Genomic DNA, 26,332 nt, shown 5'->3' with positions numbered 1-26,332 from the left:
ACCTAAGCCCAGGGGGCAGTGAGGGGCAGGGGCCAGAGAATGGGCCTGGAATCAGCGCATGTGGAGTGGAGAGTGGACACCGGGTCAAAGAGAAGTGTGGGGGGTCGCTGTGAGGTCAGACGGGAATGGCGAGGGGGTTCGGGTGAGGGCTCCATGCGTGAGGGGGAAGGGGCCTGGGGCCACTGTGCACCACGTGGTCAGCTGCCACTGGACAGTGAGGGGGCCGCCGGGCATGACTGCCCCGAGTGTCTGCGGGGCGTCCTAAGCGTCCACCAGCCTGCCGTGTGACCACACAGTGGCCTGTGTTCTGGATTTCAGTTCCAAGGGCCTCCCTCAGAGCTACCACCTGCGGGGACAACCGGCCTGGAGCCATGAAGACCAAGAACAGGCCCCCCAGGCGCCGGGTGCCATCGCAGGACACAGAGGCCACCGCAGGGGAACGGTCCCCGGACAGGCCCCAGCAGGGGTCGGGGCCGGAGCTGGCCAAGGGTCTGCGGAGCAGGACGGCGCGGGCACAGGGGGCGCGGGCGGAGGCCGGGCGCCGGCGGCCGGGGCCCTCGGGAGCTGGTGGCCGGCGAGAGAGCAGCATCCAGCGGCGGCTGGAGAGCAACGAGCGGGAGCGGCAGCGCATGCACAAGCTGAACAACGCCTTCCAGGCACTGCGGGAGGTCATCCCGCACGTGCGGGCCGACAAGAAGCTCTCCAAGATCGAGACGCTCACTCTGGCCAAGAACTACATCAAGTCACTGACCTCTACCATCCTGACTATGTCCAGTGGTCGCCTCCCAGGCCTGGATGGGCCGGGCCCCAAGCTCTACCAGCACTACCAGCAGCAGCAGGCGGCTGGGGGCACCCTGGGGGCCACGGAGCCCCAGCCCGAGGGCCACCTGCACAGGTACTCCACGCAGATCCACAGCTTCCGAGAGGGCTCCTAGCGCCTGGCCTGGGGGGCAGCGGCCAGGCCCACTCCCCCCAGCCCTGCTGCCTCCATGCCAAGAGCCCCAGATTGGTGGTGACAGCCCGTGTGGATGTGGCCCCAGTGGCTCTATTTCCCTGAACGCTCAGCTGCCTGCCTGGAGCACATCCTGGCCTTCAGGGGACGAAACCAGTGAGTGGCCTGGTCTGGGCCATGGCTCCGGGCAGCATAAAGCCCAAACCTCCGCAGAGATCCCAGGACCTGCTTTTTAATTGACTAGGGCCACAGTGGACAGGCCTTTGTTACTAAATTCTCTTCACTCCCAACTCCCTTCTGAAGCATGGGGAGATTCCAGGAAAAGGTCAGTTTTGGTAAGTTTCCCCAGTTCCTGCAGAGGCCCAGGCCCTGGAAGGGTCCTCCTCCCACCTCCAATATAGCCTCCTCATTTGGGGTAAACTGAGGCACCAAGCAAGCAAAGCCCTCGGCCACACAGTGTGGCTAAGCCAAGATGACTGACTCGTGTAATTCAGCGTGTGTCAGGTAGAAACCCCAAAACTCCTAGAAATACTAATGCGATTACCTCAAATTAATTCTAAAGGGACCTTGACAGGGAGAGTGGCTGGGACCTTGTCCTCGCTCCTGCTGGGTGGGGGCTCCTGACTGTGGAGGGGCACGCGGCCTGGCACTGTGGGGCTGGGGACAGGTCTGGGAGGGAGGCTGGGAGCCACTGCCTCCCCTGAGCAGCCTACCTCCGTGTCACACAGGTTTGCTGCTTGCTGTCATACTGGTCACTGCTGGGGACATGTCAGTGGCAGAGGGCTGTCTGACAGAAATTCAGGGTGTTCTTGGGCCCTGCTTGGAGTTGGTGTCCCTGCAGGGCTCTCTGTGGGAAGGAGCCTGGGTGGCAGGAGCTCCCCTCCCCAGCCTGGGCTGCTCCTTCAAGGCGGGCCTGGGCAGTTTGGCAGGTCCCTGGCCGCCTCAGGCCAAGCTTCCTTCTGTAGCGACAGGCTTGGCGACTTTGCTCTCAACGCCCCCTGGCATCTCTCCTCCCTCATCCCTGTGCCCACAGTCAGTATGGGGAGGGGACAGGACAAGCTTGGCAGCCTCAGGCAGGAACGGCAGTGACAGAGGCTGTGGCGAGGGTCAAGTTGGCCTGGCATATGAGGTTAGAGATGTCCCCGAAGCCCCCGGGGACCAAGCCCCCCTCCTGGGTGGGGGCCAAGCAACATGGAAGCAGGGCTGCCACCCTCCCAGCCCCAGGGGTCCCGGCCCCAACTGCTTCATCCAGTGCCAGGCTTGGCATCAGTATCAAGGACAGCAGGCGGCAGCCCTCAGAGCAGCCATTAGCCACGTTGGTCCTCACTTTCCGGGTCCGATGCTGGCTGGGCCCTCCCCAGGCCCCATGCCGGGCCCTCTGGAAGGCGGCCCCGGGAGGCGTGGTCTGGCCCTAGCCATCCTTCAGCACGGTCGGGTGGGCCCCCCCACCGGGTGCTCCTGGCCTGCCCCTTGGAGGTGGCCCCTCGGGAAGGTCAATGCTCAGGACATTCTGCCGATGGGAGCCGAGGTTGAGGGCCGCTTGGAGCTCGGGACTGATGGGGCTCACGCTCGCTGTGGGTGGCCCGGCCAGCTGGGACGCAACACAAGGCCCACAGAGCTCAGTGTACCCCCCGAACTTGCTGAAGGAACCCACAGACTGAGCTGAAAGCAGTGGGAGGCGCACCCAGCAGAGGCTCTGTCCGGGAGACTGTGCCTGACGACCAGGGGTGGTGGGAGGGTCTGTGGGTCCCCACCTTGCAGATGACAGCTTTCAGAGCTCCTTCTGTCCCAAACCGGCACCTGCGTCCACTCTGCTTCCCAGAGGGTGACCTGGGCCCAGATGTCCGGTCCTTCTTTCCCCTCGTGGCCAGAGGGCTTCTGCATACCCTGTGGCCATGTCACAGAGGATGCTTAAAGGTCCCAGTCAAGCTTTGGGGTGTTAAATCGAGGGGGGTGGCAGGGGAGGGGGAGGGTCTGGTGATGGGCCAGTGAGGCCTGCTGCTGGGTCTGCTCCCTTGGCCCTTGTCTTAGGGACTTCTGCCCTGCAAGGAAGCCCAAAGCCGGCCAACCACTGGCCCCAAGCCCTGCCACTGGGCCCGCACCCACCTGTGGACCAGACCTGTGTGAGCTCCGGAGGCCGAGATCCCCACGGACTGGAGCTGAGGAACCAGAACTGTGACCTTTCTGTGTGGGAAAACCTACCTGGAACTGAACGGCCAGTGCCCCTGCTGTAATTGTGGTAAAAATGTTTCTTAAGTGACCCAAATTTGCTTTGATTTCTCCTAATGGTCCCTTCAGAATACTAATGAAACCAATGCTGTGTCATAAAACAAAAATAAAAAGATTCTACCACGACTGCTACTGTGGGGAACTGTGCGTTTTCACAAGGTAGCAATAAAAAAATAGCATGTCCACTGTGAGATTTTATTGAATAAAGCAGCCAAGGAATCAAGACGGTTCGGTGATGCTGAGCAGGTAGACGGTGCGCGCTCAGCAGCGAGGACACAGTCACCCAGCTACGGACAGCAAGTCACCGCAGGATGACAGATCGCTGCTACAGAAGAAACCCGAAGTGCCCACCCGAAGACCACCTGACAGGTGTGAACACCCAGGACGGCGTCCCCAACCCGCGCTCACACCTCCCGGTCGCACCTCCACCATTCCCGGCAAACGCAGAGACCGTCAGCCCCCTCCAGTGCAGGAGGGGACCCCACAGGAAACCTCCTTCTAGTTAGCCTCTGCTGACAAGCCCCACCCTGCAAGACGGGGTCAAACGCACACCTGACCCCTCCTGATGGGAGTTCCCGGGAAGGCTGGAGTCCGTCCGTTTTTGTCCCCAAATGAGCAGAGGCCAACTTGGGCTCTGATGGCCTCCAGGCAACGTGTCTGGTGGCAGGAGGCACATTTGAGGCTTCCCCAGATGGGGCCGTCATCACATAAGCAGCAGCAGAGAAGGGGCGCCTGGCTGGCTCAGCTGGTACTGCCTGCGACTCTTGATTGATCTCGGGGTTGTGGGTTCGAGGCCCATGCTGGATGGAGAGATCACTTAAAAATAAAATCTTAAAAAAAAAAAAGAGAAGCTGCAGGATGGGAGGTGCTTTTCTACCGGTCCCAGGTGGGGAGGGCTCCTCCCTGGCGTGTAGGGCTTGGGGCTGCGGCCGGCACACCCCATGTCCCCACAGCCCCTCCTGGCTGATCACAGAGGGAGCAGCCCCCAATCCCACGGCGGGGTGGGGACGGCTGGCTGGGGGCAGATGTCAGCAAGTTCTGCACGGACAGCTTCTGCCAGGACCACCAAGGGCTTGTGCCCAGCCAGGAGAAAGACACCCCTCCCCAGCCTTTCCTTCCAAGCTGCCAACTCTTAACTTTTGAAATTAAACCGTATTTCCGCATCTGGCTCTGAAAAAGCATCCCAGAACAGGGCAAAGCAGCCGGGAGTGAGCCCCACAGCCATTTTCGTCGGGAGGTAGGGGGGGTCTGTGCCCTGGGGTTTCATGGGCTTCCCCGGAGCAGCATTCCTGGGGGGCTCTAGGTTCCCTTTCTTGAAAGGCGGGAGGCAGAGTGGGGACGGATAGGTGGCAAAGGCTGGAGTGAAGTGGCCCCCAGCCCACTCCGGGGCCCTCCTTGCAGACAGGGACCCGTGCAGGAGCACCCACAAAGCTTCACATTTCTGGGCTGGTTCAGCCAGTGCCTCTGGGGTGGCCGGGACCTCTGGCCAGGTTCCCTCCAGGATGCACATTCAAGAATGGCTCAGACGGGAAGGCTCACGTATCCACCTTGATCCTTAACACCTGCGTGAAACCTGCTTCAGGTGAGGGGGGAGGTGGCCTTAGCAGCAGACAGGGCCACGGGCCTCGTGTGGGGCTCCGGCCACCCTCGAGGGCGTGCTGGGGAGGCCCGGCTCCCCACTCCAGTCAGTGCTTGTCTCCTGGGACCTGCTCCTGAGGGCTCTGGTGGCATTGGCCCGGATGGTGATGTGATCCCAGCCCCCCTGGAAGGAGAGAGCCTCGTCACCCATGGCTGTCAGGGGTTAAGGGGAGAGACCATGCTTCCAGACTGCAGGAGATCAAGGACCCCTGATGGGCTCTGTCTGGGGCCTCCCGCCCACCCTGACAGCAGGTCCCAGAGCATGCAGTGTGACCACGCCACCCCGGGCCAGGTAAGCCACCCCACATAGGCCTTGCTCACCCCAATGCCGTAGTCCCAGCCCTGCCCCACGGGCTCTCGAGGCTGCACGCCTGTGCGATGGCACACAGTCCCGCGGCTCATGCTGTGGCTCCCCGGGACCTTGTTGGCGATAATCCAGACCTGAAACACAGACCCAGTGAGGGTCCAGCCCCCCATCTCCAGTGGGACTGTGGGCACGGCGTGGGGAGACCAGAGCAGGAACCCTGAGCACCCCAAACCCCCAGAGCAAGCGTCCACCTTCGGCCCCCGGCCCCCCAACCCTGAGCACCCAGACCTGGTCCAAGGGCCCCACGGATACTCGGCACACGTTGTTAGACACATGCTCCCAGCTGGAGCCCTGCGGGTAGCTGGGCGTCACCCCCTGGCGATACCACAGATTCCCTGCAGAGAGAAGGGCCCAGAGTGTTGGGACCCCGTTTGGGGTCTGGCTACGGAGACAATGGAAGCTGTCCCCACACTTCCTGGGGCTCCTGCCGGCCCAGGAAGAGAGAGAAGCCAGGGCCGGGGCCAACTCTGCCTTCCCCACACTGGACTCGGCCTGAGCCTCATAATCATCCCGCTGTGCTGGGCTGGCGGCATCAGGCTCTCTCTACGCATGAGAAACGGAGCACAAGGAATTCTTTAGACAGATCCAGAGAACAGGGTCTGGACTCAAAGCCCTGGTTCCAGTCCCAACTCTGCCCTTTTCCTTGCTTTGCTCGTGGTGATGACAGCCACAAAGCAAGAAAGGGAACTGGCGACAGCCCTGAGGCACGGGCAGGTGACTTCTGCCAGTCCCACACTGCCTGGGGGGCTCCCACACTGCAGGCCCCAGGCCGAGTTGGCACCCCCCACCCGGCACAGCTCGGGACAGGGACTTGTTCCGAGGCTGACGGCCTCTCGTAGTGGCTTACAAAGCTTTTGTGTCGGGGCCCTGGGGCCGGCGAGGGTCTTGTCCCACTGGGGTGCCCAGGGAAGCCCTCGTCTCCCCTGGTGGCCACTGAGGCTCAGAGACAACTTGCCATTTTCGTCCAAGGCGTACACCGCCGTCTGCCCCACGGACACCTGCTTCAGTCTCTGCTTGGGAGGAGACGGGATGTGGTACCAGCAGTCCCCTGCGGCACAAGGCGGGACTTAGGGTGCAGCTGGGCGACACCATACCTGCCACCCCCTGTGCTCGTGGTCCGCGTGGCCTCCCCTGCAGCTCGAAGGCACAAGGCAGGTTTGGCCGGCCTCTATTCCCAGGCCAGCCGGGCCACACGCGTGTGACAGGGCCCGGTGTGAGCTGAGGGCCAAGCCCAACAAAACCCCAACACCCCACTTCGCCCAGGGCCCTCAGAGGCCATGGTGGGAGACGGTAGGGTCCAGCAGCACGATCTCGGAACAGGAACACCAAGGTGCTCAGCTTGGCATGGGGTAGACAGCCTATTTTGGGGCTACCAGGCACCACCACTGCATAAGTTCCCTGTCCCCAGGCTGAGGGCAGCACTGTGCAAGCCAGCACCCATCCGAGCACCCTGGTGCCAGACACTGTCTGAACATCCGACACCGTGCCAAGAACAAGCCAGCATGGCCTGCAGCCCTGGAGGGTTCCCTGAGTGGGCAGTAGGCTAGGTGGGGCCACCCCAAGAGGGCATCCCCAAGGGCAAGACATGCAATGTGCCCATAAGCAGCAATACCCTGGGCTGGAGGCTGGGGCTGGTGCAGGGCAGCTGCAAGGGACCGCCCCATCGCCGGGATGACCACCCCCAGTCAGTCTCAGCAGGACGGGGTGAGGCCTCTGGGAAGTCCTCGCTCGGCCCCAGGGCCTGGTCCACAGGCAGCACTCACTCCAAGCTTGTCCAGCTGAACTGAACACGAGGAGACCTGTCTTCCTTCCCCGCTGGAAGCAGAAGCCCATGCAACCTCGCTCTGACCAGCCCCGGCCCCCCCGTCCCTACTTGCAACCGGCGGGGATCCTCCTGGAGGGGCGGCACTCACCAGCTGGTTGTGTGGGGGACACAGAGCCCCGGTAGAAGGCGGAGCCATCCCTGGCCACGGCCCACACCTGGTGGCAGCCCCCGATGGAGATGGAAGTGAAGGGCTGATCGGTGCCCACGTGCAGCCAGGAGGAGCCCTGGGGATGGGAGCCAAGGGGGACAGTGAGGGCTGCCGGGGCCCGGCCTCTGCCCCGCCCCCTGCCCAAGGTCCCAGGAGCTGGCAGCTCCGCACACCAACCTCACCCTCAGCTCCAACTGCCCACAGAACCTAGTGACCCCCTCAGGCCTCATCTAGTGTCCGCCGGTCCCAGGGACTGTCCTGGGCAGGCCCCGAGAGGCCTGAGCCCAGCTGCACCGCAGTCCTGAGTTTTCTTTCGGGAAGAATCTGCCAGAACCTCAGGAGGGCCCGGGGCCTGACAGGCGGGAGGGCCCAGTGGCCCCCGGAGGCAGGGTGCTCACCGCGGGGTTGAGCTCCGTAACGCCCAGGCGACACAGCACGTCCCCCTTGTCGCTGACGGCCCAGAGGGCGATGTTGTGCCCACTCCTGTCGGCACCTGGGCTCTCTGGGATGATGGACACGTCCCCAAGGGCAATAGGGGCCACCTCCAGCCAGGGACCACTGGTCACCAGCTTACATTTTCTGCACAGTAGAAGAGAGCAGAGCCCTGGGGTCTCCTGCTTTAGCAAGGCCACTGCTAGAGATGTGCAGGTGGGCAGGAGGCCACCCTTTGGCCCACATGGCCTCTGTGGGCCCCCCTTTCCGATGGGCAGGAATGAGAGGCCTGGAGAGGAGGCCGCACCCTGCCCCACCCCCAGCCAGGCCTCCCATCCTGACCTGCCTGTCCTGCTCAGAGCAGAGCCTGCCAGTGACATTTCTCTTATTTGTTCTTGCAAACAAACTTCAGAAACCAGAGAGCGTTGGGAGCCCAAGGGCATTTCCTGGGCTGACATTTACTTTGATTCTCTTTCTCTCTGCTTTTCTTCCATGGGGACTGGCCCAGGAGGGCCCGGTAGGAAGGGCAGGCCCACAAGCCCCAGTTACCGTGTCCCTCCGGTCTTTACCTGGCCCAGCACCTTCTCCTGACAAAATCCTTCATGGTTTTGTACCCATGATACGAGCTGCAAGAGAAAGAAGCCGAAATCAAGACCACTTTGTGGAAGTTTCCAGAAAGGGACCCTGTCCGCACACACATTTTTTCCACTCATTAGGGGCAGAGCCTCCGTGTGAGCCAGAGTGGGCTCCACAGGCAGCAGGGATCACAGGCCACGAGGTCTGCCTGGCCGGGGTCTCTGAGGCACAGGTCTCTCCGGGGTCAGTGTCTCCAGGGGCCAGGATGTGGAGGCTGCCAGACCAGGGGTTCTAGCTGGAGGCTCTGAGCCCTCCCCACCACTGGGCCCATTAGAGCCCTTCTGGGGAACAGCTGAGCTGAGGCCAAGACAAGGGGAGGGTCAAGTGCGGGAGGCTTGGCTGTGGCTGGAGGGGATGCCTATGGGCTCGCCCGTCCCAGACACCTGCCTCATCCCCGGGCCTGGGCCTGCTCAGAGACTCTGGCTCGGGCTCCCACAGCTCGGGATTTCCACGTGGATATGACTTGTGCACCGTGAAGGGCCTACTGCCCACCAGGGCCTCCCGGCTTGGTGGACCTGTCACCCACTTGTCCCTTTGCTTCTCAGGACGGCGCTGGCCTCACTCCAGCTGCCTCTTCACCTGACACCTCCCTCCAGCCACCCACGCCCAACACCCTGGGCCTGGCCTGAAGCTCCCCAGAGCCCCCCAGAGCCCTCCCCCAGGGCAACAGGGATGCGGCGGGTCACTGAGGGAGCTGCCGCTGTCCTCCCTAAGCCTGCCGCTGAGCTCTAGGTGTAGCAGGTGTGCTGACCTGAGCTCATCTCTCGGGCTGGCTCCAAACCCTGCTGGCAGCCGAGGTGGGCGTACAGGGGTCTGCTCCTCAGCCGCACCCGGGTACTGGCAGGGGCCGGAGCGACCCGGGACGGCAGGGCAGGTGGGGGCCCCTCCTCGCGTGGAGAGACACTTACGCAGGGAAGTCACTGGCATACTGCCACCCCTCCTGGTCCGTGCCCCCGGGAACACTGAAATCCACAGACCAGTCAGAAACCTGGAGGAGAGGAAGGTCAGCCGGGGTGGCCCCCAATGCCAGCCCCCGCCCCACAGCCCGGAGCTCACCCAGGTCCACTGCAGGGACGGGGGCTTCGTGCCGGCCTTGGTGCACTCGTGCAGCCCCGAGGCATCACTCCACATGTACCGGTCGGTGGGCAGACCCCTGTGGTGGACAATGAGGGTGGTGGGTGACTTGGAAGAGGAGACCGGCCAGCACCAGCTGGCGACGGACAAGACATGAGCACCTAGGACACCTGCATCCCCAAGGGGGTGAGGGGCAAAACCGGAACTGCCCCGCGGTGGGGACAGCAACCTGCTGACCTCCCGTCACATGGCAGCCCGGGTGGCACCTGTGGCCAGGCCACCCGCCCAAGAGCCGAGAGCCTGCCTCTTTCCCTCTTACAGGTTGCTGTGCCCCCAGAAGATGTTGAAGCCCTATCCCCGGTACCCGTGAGTGTGACCTTACTTGGGAAGGTCTTTGCAGGTAATCAAGTCAGAACGGGGTCCGTAGGGTGTGCCCTAAACCAATACGACAGTGTCCTTGCTGAGTTCAAATTTCCCGGAGAGAAAGAGTGATGTGAAGATGGGAGAGACATTGCCCCAAACCAAGGGACAGCTGAGGTCTTCAGGAGAGAGGCTGGGAGCGGACTGTCCCTCATAGCCCCTGGACAGAAGTGGCCCCGCCCACACCTTGATTCCAGGCTCCCCAGCTTCCAGGACGGGGAGAGAATGAACATCCACTGTCTAGTCTGCCTAGTGTGTGGTGCTTGCTCACAGCAGCCCAGCCGACCTGGACACTCACAGAGCGACAGGCCCCCCACGGTGGTGTCAGGCAGGTGGCCACGGGGCTCGGGTGGCAGGAGCCGTGGCCCTCGGTGTGCACGCTCCGCGGGGACCAGAGAGCACGTGGCGGCCCTGTCTCTCCCTCCCTGAGGAGGAAGCGGGGAGCTACACACAACCCACGTCGAGGTCTCCGGGATGTACTTTGGCACCGTGTACCAACTGCCTCAGCAAAGCTCAAACTCTGACTTACTGGGGTGAACAGAGAAACCCACAAATATTTACACACCAGGAAATCCTTCAAGCCGCGGGGGTGACACTGAAAGGTCACGAGTGATCTCCCCATCCCAGATGGAGCAGAGCTCAGATGAGCTGGATCCCCCTCGAGGACCCGACCGTGAGGCCACCACAGAGCATCTTTGTGTTCCTGTCGAGACCTTGGTGGCCTGGGCTGCACAGGCCCCCAGCCGGCGCCCGAGCCGCTCACCTGCTGGAGTAGCCCGTGACGGGGTTCCAGCGCTGGTTCTCGTAGATGTAGACACATTTCACGTCCGACTGCGTGTAGATGTTACTGGTGCTGCTGGCCAGGCCTGGGGGGAGAAGAGGCTGCCCGCTGGGGATTCAGGCTTCCGTCCGAAGCCCTGAAGGCCACAGAGGGTAGGTGGGGAGGGCCAGGAGAGATGCGTTCACGGGCCTAGCTTGGGGTTCTCCCTGTGTGATTATCTGGGGTTGAAGACCCACCAGCTCCTTCCTTATTAACACTCACATAATGTCCACCAGCCCCGGTCTTCTCATTTGTAAAGTGGGGACAAACTTAATTCCTGCCTCATGAGGAAATGAGGAAGATGTGCAGTTCCTGTGGTCTTAGTGGACCACAGCTGGTTCTCCAGGACTGGCTGTCCCTCACTGTAGGGCATGTGGGCTGTGGCTTGGAACATTCCGCTCGAGAGTCTGTTTCTGCCTGCATTTCCCAGGAGGAGACACAGGACCTTGCTTCCCAGAACTTAGGGAGCCAACAGGGTTTCAGCAAGGTCTCATCCCAGAAGGTGTGACCCAGGGGCTAGAATTCAGGCCTGGGAATCAGGACAACCAGGTCGTGGGGCTATCCCAATGTGCCCTGAGGCATCATCTGTGAAATGAGGGGCTGGACACAGTGGAGGCTCTGGCAGCTGCCTTTCTAGAACCTGCAAGGCCCCCAGCTCAGCTGTATGGGCCCAGGAAGGTGCGTTGGAGACCACGCCTGGTCTCTGGGCTCTCACACCTCGAGGGTTGGCTCTGGGACCATCCTCTGTAGAGGCTGGCTATGGTGAAGGTCACTGGTCAGCCTGCTGTCAGCCAAGAGTCAACACTGGGCCAGTGGCTCCAGAGTGGGGCAGGGAAGCCAGGCAGGATTAGAGAAGGGACTGGCCTGAGAAGGCTGTGGGCAGGGCTCGGGGAGCTGGTCCTGCCAGCCTCTGCATCCAGGCCGTTCTCACCTTGGAAGCAGCCTCCGCCGTAGCCGCCGGTGTAGACCCAGGCCGTGTGGTCGTAGCCGATGCCCCACACCACACCCCGGCTGTTGGCCTCCACCACCCGCAAGTGGCCTCCCACCTGCCGCCAGAACCTGGAGTGAGCGGAGAGAGGTCACGGAGATGCGGCACACTGTGCCAGCCTTCCTTCCACCTGCTTCCGGCTCCGTGGCCTCCCTCGGACATCCAACTTGGACTTCTCTTCGGCCTCCGAATGGTGGGCTTTATTAAGGATGATGGCACCTGCCTGGCTTCCCATCTGGCAGTGATTGGATCTAATACGGCCCCAGAGTGGGTGCAGGAGACTCAGGGTTGGCGGGCGGGGGCGCCGAGCCGGCAGCCCGTTCCACATGGCCTCTGGGATTCTGGGCCTGGCACGTGGAGGCAGAAAGCAGGGCTGTCCATCTGGATGAACCACAACTTGGGCCAGCACCCTGCGGGGTGACAGTATGGCCTCCCAGGGGGACAGGTGCAGGGTGCCACCTGGGTCACCTTCCCGTGTGCCCAGGTCCTGCCCACTGTCCACGGAGGTCATCTGACTTGTCCATCCTGGTGCTCGGCACCCAGGGCCTCAAGTCTCACCTACGTCCCCCCTCATCCTCAGGGGGCTCAGAGGAACATAGGGGAAACCCTAGGTCGAATTGGGAGCATTGTGTCCCCTCCTGGGTCCCTATCTGCCTCCCCACCCTGAATGCCAGATGCCCCAGAACAGCACTACCAGCATCTGCTACACGCGACCTCGTTCTATCCCCTGCTACCTACAGAGTCACCTCCCACCTCCCCCCATTCACGGCACCTGCTTAGGGGCACCTATGGGCCTGAGCCCTGCCAGACTTCTGGGCCCCCCGGGGTCCTCCACCAGGCCTGGGAAGGCTCAGGCCCTGGGAACCAGCCGGCCATTCCTGTGGGAACCTTCTAGAACATCCCTTCTAGAAGCACAGCTCTGGCGGTCCTGAGCTAGTCCGGCGCACAGCTGACTCACATCTGGTCGCAGGGCAGCCTGTGCTCAGAGGCCTCCAGGTCTGGGCTAGGCTCGCTCACAAAGATGTCCCCCTTGCAGGTGATGGACCAGATGGCCTGCGGGGAGGGGCGGCCGTGGACCCTCCGGCTCTCACAGCAGGACAGGTTGAGCAGGGCAAGCTGGTTCGGGGAGAGGGCCGGTCAGCGCTGGGAAGGGGGCCGGTGGCAGGCCGAGTCCAGGTGGCCCCAGGACCGCTGCCCTTGGAGCCCGGCCCCTTGGTCATGTGCGCTCACCCAGTCATTCATGTCCTGCTCGGTGGCAGCAGCCAGGCGCACAGGCCACCTCTGCCGGGTCCTCTCAGGCGTGTAGAGGGCGAAGGAGTGCTTAGTCTCATTGAGCACGGGGACCAACACTGTCACCTCGTTGAGGAACACATGGAGGTACTGTTTACAGAGGACGGAAGGCAGGTTGTCACCAGGCCAGAGGGGGACCTGTGGGGCCGGAGGCACGGAGGGCCTCTGGGTGGAGCCCCTATCGCAGTAGAGGGACAGGGAAGGCCTGGGGTCCCCCTGGTTCCCGAAAGCCAGTCCTAGGGGTCCACAGGGCCTGTGGGTTTGAGACGCTCCGGGACCAAGTGTGCTCAGTAGGGAAGCCTAGTTCATGAGCAAGTGCCTTAATGACATTCTTGACATTGACAAGACCACTCGAGAACCCAACTGACCAGGTTTGAACCCCAGCGGGAAGGGCAGAAGGGCTTTAACTCCCCGAGCCGACAGCCCAGCGACTGTCCCCGGCTCTGTGAGGAGGGGGCCGGCTGAGGCTGCGGCAGGGGCCTCCACGCACCGGCGGGCCACCAACCGCACCTGCTGTCCCCACGGGCTAGTGCTGGGTCCCCCTCCCCTGGGAGCCCCCCACGCACCTTCTTCTCCTCGTGGACCACATAGTAGATGAAGAGGATGCTGTCCCGAGCCCCATCGAGCCCCGTGAACTGCTCCAGGGCCACGCGGACGTCCACCCACTTGTGGGGCTTCCAGTCACACCACCACTGCAGGGCCCCCGTCTTCACCCACACCGACTGCGGCACAGGCCCCAAGAGCACAGGACAGAGTCACAGGTAGGCCCGCGGGGCCCCAGACTCCGGCCCCATGCGCACCTAGCTCCCTAACTTCCCCCTAATGACCAAGGTGGCACACACACACACATACACACACACGACAGGTGCCAGGCCCCCGAGTCAGCGCTGTCTCTGTACACCCTCCGAATTCTCAAACACCTGTGGGCTCAGCACTGCCACCCCATGCTCTAGATGGTGAATCTGAGGCTTGGGGATTGGGGGGGGTGGTTTCTGTGCCTGACCCAATGTCACCTAAGGAGTCGGTGCCAAAACTGGGGGCCACACCTGGCCTGCATGTGTCTGAAGGCCCAACACTTTGGGGCCACCGAGATGCTTCTGCACCAGCAGCCAAGGCCCAGGGAGCCATGTTTCTGGTGTAACTTCGGACTCCCAACCTGACTGTGGGCATCCAGGGGCTGGGCTCTGCCTGAGGGGCTCCAGGCCAGCCCTCAACCCTGTTCTCACTCATCTCAATCAAACGCCACACCATCTTGGCTCTCGGGGCCCCTTCTAGCAAGAAGGGGAGGACTGCACTCCCCTCCCGACGCCTCCCACTGAGGCTGGTATCTGGGTCCCCAGGGCCGAGGCTGTGCCTGGAGCATGATGGGGCCCGAGTTCTTCAGGACGGATAGACTCATGTCTTCATCCCTGAATCTACAGGGCCTGGAAGGGACAGCTTCACCTCCGAGCTGGGTGGACAGAGGAACGGACGCACCTCTGTCTCTTCCACCTCCCCTTTGGGACAGTATACCATAGGCGCTCAGTGGGTGCTAACTGAAGGCGGCTGCCTCCGGGAGCTGCCCACCTGCTCTACGGCCTGCTCGTAGTGCCGGAAGTGCTCCAGCTCCCGCTTGGTCCTTTCCGTGAGCTGCTGGAAGATCTGCTTCCGCCACGCGGCTGTCTGGGTCGGCATGATGGACAAGGAGAGCGTCTGCACCGATGGGGACAGGCCTGCAGGCCAGCAGAGCCTCAGGGCAAGGTGCCCGGCCCACCCAGAAGTGGGCAGCAGGCCAGGGCTCTTTCCTCTGCTCCCCCCGCCACAAGGAGCACCCTCTGGGGTGCTGGGCCCCCAGACACCTGCGCTTACCCGACTGGACGGTGAACCACTTGAGTACAGTGTGGGCCTCGACGGCACAGCCTCCTCCTGAAACCCAGGCCCACAGAGGGTGGTCATCGGCCCCGTAGGGCTCCTCTAAACCCAGCGGGAGGAGCCCCAGTGAGGAGAGGCCGGTGGTCTCTGGGAAGCCAGCAGCTGAGTGGCCGGGTGCTCTCTTGGGCTCCTTCAGGTCAATACTGGTCCAGGGCAGTTCGGCTGGGCTGGAGGCCAGGCCAGGGCAAGGCTCAAGCCCAGAAGTCTGAGTGGCGGGGCCAGGGACCTCCACGGCATGCTCTGTGGTCCTGCCAGTGCCTGGGCCTGAGGCCGAGCTATCCCTGGAGTTCCTGGGACCGTCCACAGACTCTGCAGGAACAGGCTGGTCAGGCCCCGGTCTGTCGGCTTCCAAAGAGGCATCCGTGTCGCTCGGTGCACAGGACTCACCACTGCCCCTTACCTCGTCGCCAAAGAAGCAGCCAGCACTGGGGACAAAAGGGGCAGACCCGTAACCCCTCGAGGGAAGGACACGCGCTGCTGCGGGCAGGCCTGCCTCGTCCATTGTGACCCCCGGACAACCCACAGCCATGTCATGTCACACACACAGGGACAGCTACCTCCCAGGAAGCTGGAACACCCAGGTCGCAGCCCAGGCCGATCACGTCATTTATCTGGGGCTGGAAACCTGGTGGTATTATTATTTTCTTAACGTGGCATAATACATGTGATATAATATCTTAACCATCTCAAACTATGTGGCATTAAACACACCCATGAGGTTACACAATGACCACCGCCACCTCGTTCCAGAACTTTGTCATCACCCCCACGTGGAAAGTGGAAACCCTGTCCCCATTAAGGAGCAGCCCTCCATACCCACCCTCCCACCCCCATTTCCCCACCTACTAATCTGCTTTGCGTCCCTATGGATTTGCCTCTTTGGGACATTGCATATAAATGGCATCGCGGAATACGAGTCTCTTGTGACTGGCTTCAGTTGCTTTGTATGATGAGATCAAGGTTCACCCCCGGTGTAGCGGGGATCAGTACATCCTTTTGTTGCCGAAGAATATTCTGCTGTACGGATATGCCACGTTTTATTTATTCATCTGCAGATGGACATCTGAGTTGTTTGTACTTTTTGGCTACTGCGCATAATGTCTTTACAAACATTCATATACGAATTTTTGTTCCGACATCGGTTTTCCATTCTTCTGGGTATAGATCTAGGGGGGTGAGTGCTGGGTCACGGAGTCTTTGCCCTTTTTAAACTGAGTTGTCTTCTTGGTGCTAGCTCCAAGAGCTCTTTATACAGTCTAGGTACTGGACCCTTGTCAAATATGGGTTTCACAAATACTTCCTCCCATTCTGTGGATTGTCTTGTCTTTTTCCCGATGGTGTCCTTTGATGCAAAAAGGTTTTAATTTTGATGAGATTCCAAAGTCTCTATTTTTCCCTTCATGTCCAGTCCTTCTGATATATTTAAGAAGCCATTGCCGAGACTAAGGTTTGGCATCAGTAATTTTGGAAGCTTCTCGGCTGATTCCAATATTTGAGTACTACCAGCTGAGAGCCTAAACCCTCAGGTTAATGAGGAAAGGCCAGCCCGGCCAGCCCCCTGGGCGTTCAGTGCAACAGAGTGAAAACTGCCATGCTGGGGTCTGGGGGGGCCGTGCTGCTGTGGAGCGCTGTCCCAAGGGCCCTTGAGCCACTGGACTGGGCAGGTAAGCACTGCGGGCTTTCGCGGTACAGAGCTCAGGCATTTGCCAACCACCTCCCCCCCCACCCCCGGCCAAGACGCTAAGTCATCTGCCTGCAGTTAACACCCGTGGGTAGAGCCGGGACTCGTCCACACTCTCGACACACATGGCTCTCAAGGCGTGGTCCTCAGAGCTGTACCAGCGGGCACACCTGGGTCCGTGCAAACAACGCAAGATCTACTGAATGCAAAATTCTACAGAAACAGCAGCTCTGGGGCCGGGGCCTGGACATCTGTGTGGATGTGTTTCTGGTGCACGGCCAAGTTTGAGGTCCCTATTCTAGACTAGAGAGACTCTCTGTCTTCTTCTCTGCTTTCGTTTGACAGACGGGCCTTGGTATCCACCCCACTGAGAAGTCTTTTCTCTCCCAGACCTTGAGACCTCAGAACCAGTGCGCCAGCACGGTTCAGGGACAACCCCGGGTTCCAACATGGACAGACATCCCACCTTCACCCACCTGCCACCTCCTCCCTGCCCCCAGCCTGCTCCCAGAGGCCACCCTCAGGCCAAGCCCTGGCACCATGCACAGGGAGAAGAGACCTCATAGGGCCTGGCTCTTGTGGGCCGAACCTGGTCTCTCCCAGCCTAGGACAAGGCCCAGTGCCCCACTGCGAGGCCAACTCGCAGCCTCCCCCAGACGCTGCCCACTGAGGCCACCGATGGCCCTTCCCGACCTGTGTCCTCTGTGCCCTAGTGCCCCTGGGATCACCTGAGGAGACTTGAAGAGCTACCAGAGTGGGATCGGTCACTCTCTCGGCTGGCGACGATGGTCTTCCACGTCTTCCCGCTGAGCTCGCTCTGGGTGACACCCTGGCGGAAGTACACGGCCCGGTCCTCACAGCCAATGCCCCAAACCTAGCACACGGAGAGGCGCAGCTGGGTCGGAGGCCAGCACAGACCTGAAGGATCCCCGGGCATCCCTTTGGGGGTGTGGGGGAGAGTACCCCTAGGCTGGAGGACATGTATGTAGATGTAGGCAGGTGTCCCCCCCACCACATGCAGTGGGGGTGTGTGTGCACCCACGAGTGTTACAGCTGGGGGGGCTGAGGGCGGCAGGACGCAGTGCACGGGTCAGATGCAGGGAACAGAGACTGGAGATGACTGGGGGATGGCACAGCACCAAGCTCAGGAGAAGTGGGGACCCTGTCCTGGCTCCCCGGCCTCAGGCAGACCCTTTTGGGCTGACAGAGCCCAGAGGAGGTGGCAGGGCCATTGGGCACTGTGCTGGGACAGAGTCTGCCTATGTCCCCATCTCCTGTGTAGCCTCCAGTGGGAAAAAACTGCTCCCCAAGGGAACCCAGAGAACGGTCGGGACCTTTTTAAAGATGCAAGATAGCATCCTTGATCCTGACTTCATTTTCTGTGAGAAAGGTGGCTGGGTGGGCCACCTCCCCTCTGCCTTTGGGCGCTGAGGAAGGAAGGTGTGCCGCGCAGCTGACGGGCCCTGGCCTGTGGGGGGTGCCTAAAGGGCCACGGTCTGCCCAGGGCGGTCCCGGGTGGCCTTGCAGGAAGGACTGCGGTGTCTCCATCATTTGGCCGTGGCAGGCTGGCCTCCGTCCTCGGTGCCGGGGCACACCAGCCAGCACCCATCTTGCCCTTGGCTGCTGTGTAGCCTGCCAACTCGGGTGAGTGGGGGGACCATGTGGGGGCACAGGAAAGGCCAGCACCCCCAGAAAGAGTTTCTAGGGCAGTGCCTTGGGAAAGGAGGCGCCTTCCCACAGGCAGTCTGAAAAGCAGCCAAACCTCATCTCTGAGGCCGCCACACTGCACAAATATACGGGTGACGTTCAAGAGATGCCGTGTCTATAATACTGGGAAGATCAGTTTCATTCTTTACTTCCTGAGCTGATTTGGTCCAAATAATGCTAAACAAAACCCTTCGGGTCTCCCGGGTGTGTACCCCGGTTTGAGCTCCCCACCACCGTGCTGAGCATCCTGAGGGGAGGGGCCTGGGACGAGCCAGTCCTTGCAAGCTGGAAGCCCAAGGAGCAGCTGGGACACCCCCCCAACCCCATGCTGGAGTGGGGCCTGGCTGGCAGGGGCAGCGGAGGGCCCCACTCTGAGACCTCTACTGGGGGTGAGCTGCTGACCCCGGCAGTCAGGTCCACGGCTCAGAGTCCCGTGCACACCTGGTCGTTCAGCCCCACGTTCACCATCATCATGTCTCCGACCATCTCGATCCAGCTGGTGCCACAGGGATTGTGCGAGTTGACACCTCTTCGGAACCACACCTGGGAAAGTCAGAAATCGACAGGCCCCCGTGGAGGGTCACTGAAACAGAAGATGGTTTTCAAAGGCTCTGGAAGAACAAATGGGTAATTTGGTCCTTTGGTTCAGGCCACAAAGGAGCACAGCACACCACTGAGAAAGGAGATGTGATCTAGGTCCCTCTTCCCCACACTCCTGCTGCACCTCCCTCTGGCCTTGGCACTGTCCTCCACTGCTGAGGGTCACCTGCCCTCAGCCATACCTATCCTCGGGGCTTCCTATCTCTTCTCTGGCAGAGGGCACTGCCCCTCCAGGAGACAAGGTTGCCTGAATCTTTCTAGAATGTTCTACCAATTTAGCACCTCTTGGTACCAGGCAGGAGCAGCACGTTATCAGCTGTCTGACTGCACATACAGCCAGGAGGTGGGCAATGCCTCCTGGGCAATGTCTGCATCTTCAATGCAGACACTGACCTGTGAGCTTGGCGAGTGACATCTCTCCCCCACGGTCCTCTATGCAGACCCCATCCTAGCCTGATGCTTGGAAAACGCCATTTGGTTCACTCAAGCTTGTCTCTATGTAAGATATGGCCTTGGGGCGCCTCGGTGGCTCAGTGGGTTAAGCCTGCCTTCTGCTCAGCTCGTGATCTCAGGGTCCTGGGATCGAGTCCCACATGGGGCTCTCTGCTTAGCAGGGAGCCTGCTTCCCCCCAACCCGGCCGGCCTCTCTGCCTACTTGTGATCTCTCTCTGTGTCAAATAAATAAATAAAATCTTAAAAAAAAAAAAAAAGATAATGGCCTTAACATTATTTAGAAAAACCATTTTTTCTAAACTTATGACATAAATAACCTATTTGGGATATATTTTATATATGAAAACAGCTTTATGAAATAGTCTCTTCAAGCCTTCTTTTGGGGGCATCTGGCTGGGCACTGGAGCATGCAATTCTTGATCTTGGGGTCATGAGTTTGAGCCCCGTGTTGTGTATAGAGATAACTTAAAAAAAAAAAAAAGATAAAAGGCCTGACATTTTTCATGTTAACTTAGAAAAATACACACAATCCAACCAAATTTCCCTCAAGCCCACATGTGGCCCCTGTGGCTGACTCCCCCACCCCGGCCCCTGCTGTGCTCCCCACAACTGTCCTTACCCACTCTGGATGGCTACGTGAGCAAGACCCCAGCAGTTCTGAGACTGAGAGGATCACACGTTTTTAGCACTCGTGTTTAACCACAGTTCCTGAGGCGGGATGCAGGAGGTGACCAGTTAAATGAGAAACCCTCAAATCCCTTTTATAACAATTTCTAGACTGCCTAAAATGTCTCCTTGACCCAAAGAATGTTTGTACAAACATTTGTCTGAAGACTGAGCAAACGGCTCAGGTAAATACGACGTTCTGCTCACTGAACGTGTTGCTCTGAGAGAGGCTACGGACTTGTGGGAGGTGGATGGCTTCAGGTGACCTGAACTGTGGGCTCAGGGACCTTCTGCATGGACAGAGACTCAGATGTGTGGGGGAATCCATCCCCTGGGCATACTATGGGATGCCCGAGAGGTGAGGTTAAAGAGACCATGGAAACAACCTGAAATGTGCTTATTTTATTGGACTTTCTTTGTTGATGTAAAAATGACAAGCACTGGATAGCAGCAAATGGACATATACAGTTAGGGGAGCGTTTCAGAAAGTTGGCATCTGACTCTGAAATGTCACTGCCTACTGAGTGATAAATAGAGTTGTTTCGCACTTGGTACGGGGTGCGGGCATGTGGTGATCACCAAGGCCTTCAAGCCCAGAAAATGGACAGTGTTTGCCTGGATTTGTCCTACGGGGTTGAAACCACACTTGCAAGAACAAAAAAACCACACAGCCCCCAACGTTGAGCCCTGAGCCTGATTCTTATAAGGGCCAGTGATTCCTTTCAAGAATAAGAAACAAAGGTGGGAACCTGGGTGGCTCAGTGGGTTAAAGCCACTGCTTTCAGCTCAGGTCATGATCCCGGTGTCCTGGGATCGAGTCCTGCATCGGACTCTCTGCTCAACAGGGAGCCTGCTTCCTCCTCTCTCTCTCTCTCTGCCTGCCTCTCTGCCTACTTGTGATCTCTGTCTGTCAAATAAATAAATAAAATCTTAAAAAAAAAAAAAGAAAGAAAGAAAGAATAAGAAACAAAGGAAGTAAAGAAATTAAACAAAGCCCTTGGCCCAAGCCCCCAGGGACCCCATCTTACTTTCCGGTCCTTGGTGATAGCCCAGACCACGCTGACTCCCACGGAGACGTGTACGATCCCGTTTTCAGAGGCTGGAGGCTCCACTATGGACCAGGAACTTCCTACCCGGCCCCAGAAGAAAGAGCGGGCAGCCCCCATCAGCAGGAGCGCTGGGGAGAAGCTGGGCGTCCCCTGCCTCTCCCTGTACGGGGCGTAGGGCTGACTACCTTTGGGATTGTTCCTGTTGATTCCTTCCCGGACCAAGGCCTGCCCCTCCCAGAGCGTGACCCACAGGAGGTCGTGGGGCCCACAGCTGATCTGCACCGCCTCCCCTGGGGTGTCCACGAGGGACCACGATGAGCCTTCAGGATTGGGGTGGCTGACGTCCTCTCTGTACCACACCTGGGTGGTGAAGAAACCCACGGCAGGGTCAGACAGGGTCCGGCCAGGGCTCCGGGTCAGGAGAGCTGCCCGAGGCTGGCTATGTTTGCTAGTGGACACCTGAGCCAGGCGTGGAGTCTTAGGGGCCAGGGGGCCCAGACTGTCCAGACTTCTTCTTCCTGTCCTCACTGCCATCAGGAGCCTCATGCCAGATTAGATGCCCCCCAGCCCCTGCTGAAAATACACAACCCTGGATTTCAGCCATCCTGGGAGACAAACCCCTTTGGATCAACCGCTTGCAAGAACCCCTTTCTCGTTCACCGACGGCCTCAATGAGACCTCTGGCCCCAGCTTGGTGTCCTGTGCCCCCTAGTGGCGATATACTCTCAGTACACCGTCTCCAGGGAAAGTGGGGTCCTTGGGGGTTAGATGGGAAATCCCCACACCCCTTTCATACAAATGTTTAAAACGTCCACTTCTGTTCCCCCTTAACCTGAAAGCAATGAATATAATAAATATTAAGACTGAGCCACCTGAACATGTTGTCCAAACTGTCTTGTGTCATCTGGAGGGGGCTATACCTTGGTGCAGGAGGGTGGGGGACCCCCTCCCAGCCTGTCTTCACACAGGGCATCACGGCTTCCTTCACCTCACCCTTACAGCCCACACTGCAGAACCTGGGCAGCCTCCCTCTGGTGGTTTGGGGGCCCCCTCGCTCCTTCTGGAGCCCAGGGTCCTAGTCATACCTCTCAAGGTCCCCAGGAGTGGCATGGGGACGGCACTGGCTAACGGCCAGCATGCAATGACCGCGCACACGGCCTCACGGCCCTGTTCTTCCCTTTCTGCATCCAGGGTAGTCCCAGCCCCTCCATGGAGGCTCTGTTCCAGGCCAGCTCCCCACCATCCTTCAACACGGCTCAGAGAAAACCCACAACTATGGCTTGACCTAAGCCCACGCCAAACAGGACCCAGAGGTAAGCCTGATCAAAACCTACTGTGTCTATTCTGAAGCCAACCAGAGAATTTGGATGAATTTGAAATGTATTGGACAGATGAAATCTGCTCTAAAACCACAGCTAAAGCGTTCAGTCACCAGCAGGCAGGACCACCTATGTTGTTCCTGCCAACAGGGACTGGCTTTACTCCTTAGTTCATGAACTCCCTGATGGAAAAATCTCCTCCCCTCTCTAAATATCCATCCAGCCACACACATGCCCATCCACTCCCCCCCACCCACTGACCTCCCCCCCACCCATCACCCAGCCATCTACCCACTCACCCATCCATCCATCCACCCACCTACCCATCACCCACCCACCTATCACCCAGCCATCTACCCATCACCCATCCATCTACCCACCCACCTACCCATCACCCACCCACCTATCACCCAGCCATCTACCCATCACCCAACCATCCATCCACCCACCTACCCATCACCCACCCACCTATCACCCAGCCATCTACCCATCACCCATCCATCCATCCACCCACCTACCCATCACCCACCCACCTATCACCCAGCCATCTACCCATCACCCATCCATCCATCCACCCACCTACCCATCACCCACCCACCTACCCATCGCCCAGCCATCTACCTACTCACCCATCCAGCCAGCCATCTACCCACCCAACCACTTACTCATCCAACACCCATCTGTTCACCTGTCCATTCACCTAGCCATATGTACATCCCTCCCCCCATCCACAATACCATTGGAAACTGCTGTGTGGAAGCCACGAGAAGGGAATAGGCAGGGATCTCAGAATCTGAGGAGACACTGTTGATGGCATCTGAGCTCAGGGTGGGCACTGATCAATGCTCTGGGAGCTCAGAGAAGGGACAGGCCAGGACAAGGCATGGGGTGGGATATCAGAGGCTTCTGGGAGGAGAAGGACCACAGGACAGCAGAATTCACAGGAGGGGTTATTGTGGGGACCCCACTAACATGCCGCCTCGCCTGCCCAGGGTAGTACCCGTTGTAAGGACAGGAGGTGAGGAGGGCAGCCCTCCACCCCTCTTCCCCCTCCAGCAGGACACCTGAAGACCAGTCTCTCCTGGCCTGCCTGTGGCCAGCCTCCCTCAGCCACCTCCCATCCTAGGCACAGGGGGACACGGGCCTTACCTTTCCCTGAAGAGACACAGCCCACACGGACAGGCGGCCCACAGGCTCGTCTGTGATTTCCCACCCCCCCACAGAGAGGTCATTGAAGGGGTCAGGCAGTTGCTCGGGGTCATCCTTCGAAGGGATCTGAAATGAGGTGTGTGGCAGAGGCCGTCAGTGCCTATGGGCACCTGGCCAGTAGATGGCACTGTTCCCCTCCCAGTGGACACCTGAGAGGCTACCCCTCCCTCCCACCTCCCAGCACACTGCCTTCAGTTCTCCAGCTGGGCCCACAGCTGCCTGACTACAAAGAGCAGGCAACATTAGGACAAAGAGCTCCTAGCCCTGGGTCCCCTTTGTCCTGTCCTCCCTCTGTCGGCCACCAGGCCTGGGCTGCTATCCCCGAGGGGTCACGGTTGCTCCAGCCTGGAAGACAGATGTACACAGGTCTCAGCTCTGTGCCTTGCGGTGGCCTGACTGCTGTGACCCCTCTAGAAGGGGGCTGATCCCAGAACCCGGTCTTGTCGTGTAGGGCCTCCATGATGTTGGCTGTACCCGTGCTTTCTGGGCTACTCTCAGGGCAAGGGGCTGGCGGGCTGGCCTAGCAGTCACCTCACCAACTTGGACCCTCCAGAGGGGTCTGGTGAGGGTCCAAGGCCTGCCTCTCATGCAAGGCCACACAGGACCCCAGTCTAGGCCTCCTATCCCTAAGCTGGGATGTTTTTGGTGGGGGCAGGGGTCACAGGAACAACACAAGAACAACACGAGAGTCAGAGTGGCTCCTGTGGGAGTTGGAGGAGGAAGTGCACAGACTGTGGCTCTGTCAGGGACAGAACAGCCTGGAGACCAGTCAGGTCATGTTCTAAGCTGTCCTGGGCCACAGCCTAGTCTGGGTCCTGTGTGACCAGCTCCCAGGTAAAGTAACACACAGTTGCACAGTGTTCTTGGGACAGGGTCCCAAGCGACCCTCCCAGCAGCGGGATGGCTACCCCACCCGGGGGCCCCACCCTGGCGCAGACCTTGGCCCAGGCGTCCCGGGACCTGTATCTCCTATACCGAATCCACCGGCGCCGCCGCACGCAAGAATTCCACTTCTTGTCTCTTGTGTAGGTGGCGGGGAAGTCGATGGCATACGTCCACCCCTGAAATACCATGCGAGGGTGGGTGGTGGGGTGGAGGGGGGCTCTGTAAGGCTCCTGGGGAAGGATAGAGCCGAGGCAGGCGGGGAGCAGGGTGCAAGACAGGCAGGGAGACAGTGGTACCGCCCGAAGCGCCCAGAGTCACCTGCCCCGAGCAGCAAGCGGGGGCATGCAGGGTGCCGGCGGAGCTGGGGCGCTAGGGACGGCACGGGGGGGACGGGTCCAGCCCAGAGCACTCCTTCCCCACAAGGGAGCCCCAGTGGGAACCGGATTCACCTACCCCTTTCTCGGTGGGTTCCCCTCCGAAGTTCTCATCCACATACCAGTCCGACTCCCACTCCCAGTGCCGTGAGGGCAGCGCCACCCCGTCCAGCGGCCGGTGCTGGAGCCCACTCACGTCACTCCACTGCCAGCGGTCGCTTGGCAGGAACTTCTCACAGAAGCCGCCCACGGGGTTCCAGCGCTGAGGACCGGGAAGCCGAGATGGGCCTGAGGCCTGCGGCCAGCCCAGGGTGCCGGGGACCTCTCTGGGGTGAGTGGGACCCCACCACTAGGGGGCCTTCCTGCTGGGCTCCAGGATGGAGAGTGGGCAGAGGGTCTGCCCAGAGCTCAGGGATCAGAGCCTCCACAGGCTCGTCACCAAGAGCCAGGACTTGGGCACAGCTGCCAAGGGCAGAAAACCTGCTGCAGGACACAGAGCCCTGAGGGGCAGGCAGTAGAGGTCAAGGTCCTGCCCTAGGCTCCTGGAAACCACTGGCAGCCCACCCTTGTGCGGACCCGGCCAGCCTGCCTTTATAAAGACCCCAAAGACCCTGAACACTATACAACCCGGACCTCAAGCGGAATGAAGGACATGAGCGTCTGGGGTGGGGCAATTTCCTTCCCAGAGAACTGACCCAACGCAGCACCCCCAAACACACGCAACCCCACCTGATTCTCATAGGCCTCCTCCCGGCGGCGGATGGGAACGTCGCTGGCGCACACGTAAACGTAGACCTGGTTGTCGCAGGCGATGCCCCAGCAGCACTGCGTGGTGGCGCTGACACGCTTGAACTCCAGCTGGCTGTCCTTGCACAGCTCCCAGTACTGCCCAGCCGTGGAAAGCGTGTACACCTTCCCGAAGAGATCCACAGCCCACAGCACCGAGCTGGGCATGGCCGCGGCAGCCGAGAGAGAGCCAGAGGCAGGAGGCCGGGGGGCAGTGTCCGCGGCCAGCTCCTGGAGTCCAGAGTCTGGGGCACGTTTCCTTCTTTGTTCTCGCCTTCCCTCTAATCATGGGCATTGTTTTCAAATGCACAAAAATGTACAGAGAAAAAAAAAAAACTGTAATGTTCCAAGCACCTACCTCCCCAAATTTAATGGGTATCACTATTTGGTAACATTTCCTCCCTATCTTTTTTGTCAAAAGAATAAAGGAAACATCTTGGATTTATTTCAGTCCTATGCCCATTGCTGCCTTCCTGGGAGGCCTCTGCCCCATCGTGAGCAGTCCCCTCATTTACGCTGGTCCCATGGTGACAATCCTATATGGGTCTGGCACCCCGGCCTGGTCCTGTGGGAGCCCTGTAGCTGCATGGCAGGGGTGTGGGGTTCCTGTCTTCGACCTCCTTGGGTGACCACCTCCCTCGCTACCCCTCCCCACCTGCCATCCACCACTCCTGCTTCTTTTTCTGTCCTCTTCCTTTCTGCTCTGTTCTATTACTGGCCACACCCACACCTCCAGTGCTGACTGTGCTTGGTGCTCCCCGGGGCCTGATTCCTGGAGCCTGGCTTCTGGTAGGGTCAAGCCTCCTACCAAGGCAGGGCCACATGTTCAGAATGTCAGCAGCAAAACAGAACAGCTGAATGACAGCGGCCCGG

General features: G+C 60.1%; 2 protein-coding genes across 2 annotated transcripts; one reads left to right on the top strand and one right to left on the bottom strand.

The window, feature by feature from the left end:
- Positions 1-371: 371 nt before the first annotated feature.
- BHLHA15 (basic helix-loop-helix family member a15) lies at positions 372-1,050 on the top strand (the record flags this gene model as incomplete). The annotated part of the gene is made up of 1 exon (XM_080830131.1): positions 372-1,050. The coding sequence occupies one exon, from the start codon at positions 372-374 to the stop codon at positions 933-935; it is 564 nt and encodes a 187-aa protein (XP_080686257.1). The 3' UTR covers positions 936-1,050.
- A 2,305-nt stretch (positions 1,051-3,355) lies between these two features.
- TECPR1 (tectonin beta-propeller repeat containing 1) lies at positions 3,356-25,654 on the bottom strand. Its single transcript, XM_080830130.1, has 24 exons — positions 25,403-25,654; positions 24,753-24,935; positions 24,353-24,475; positions 23,355-23,480; positions 21,072-21,246; positions 20,866-20,966; positions 18,560-18,661; positions 17,140-17,285; positions 14,668-15,155; positions 14,386-14,531; positions 13,386-13,541; positions 12,760-12,909; positions 12,488-12,645; positions 11,473-11,600; positions 10,485-10,587; positions 9,284-9,380; positions 9,136-9,215; positions 8,161-8,217; positions 7,558-7,738; positions 7,100-7,235; positions 6,142-6,234; positions 5,415-5,521; positions 5,141-5,260; positions 3,356-4,943 (listed from the first exon to the last, which is right to left on the bottom strand). Exons 1-24 carry the CDS (start codon positions 25,625-25,627, stop codon positions 4,782-4,784), a joined length of 3,543 nt encoding a protein of 1,180 aa, XP_080686256.1. The 5' UTR covers positions 25,628-25,654; the 3' UTR covers positions 3,356-4,781.
- Positions 25,655-26,332: the final 678 nt, after the last annotated feature.

Source organism: Martes martes (genome assembly GCF_963455335.1).
Source record: "Martes martes genome assembly, chromosome: 18".
NCBI classification, from domain to species: domain Eukaryota; kingdom Metazoa; phylum Chordata; class Mammalia; order Carnivora; family Mustelidae; genus Martes; species Martes martes.
This window is presented reverse-complemented; position numbering and strand designations above follow the sequence as displayed.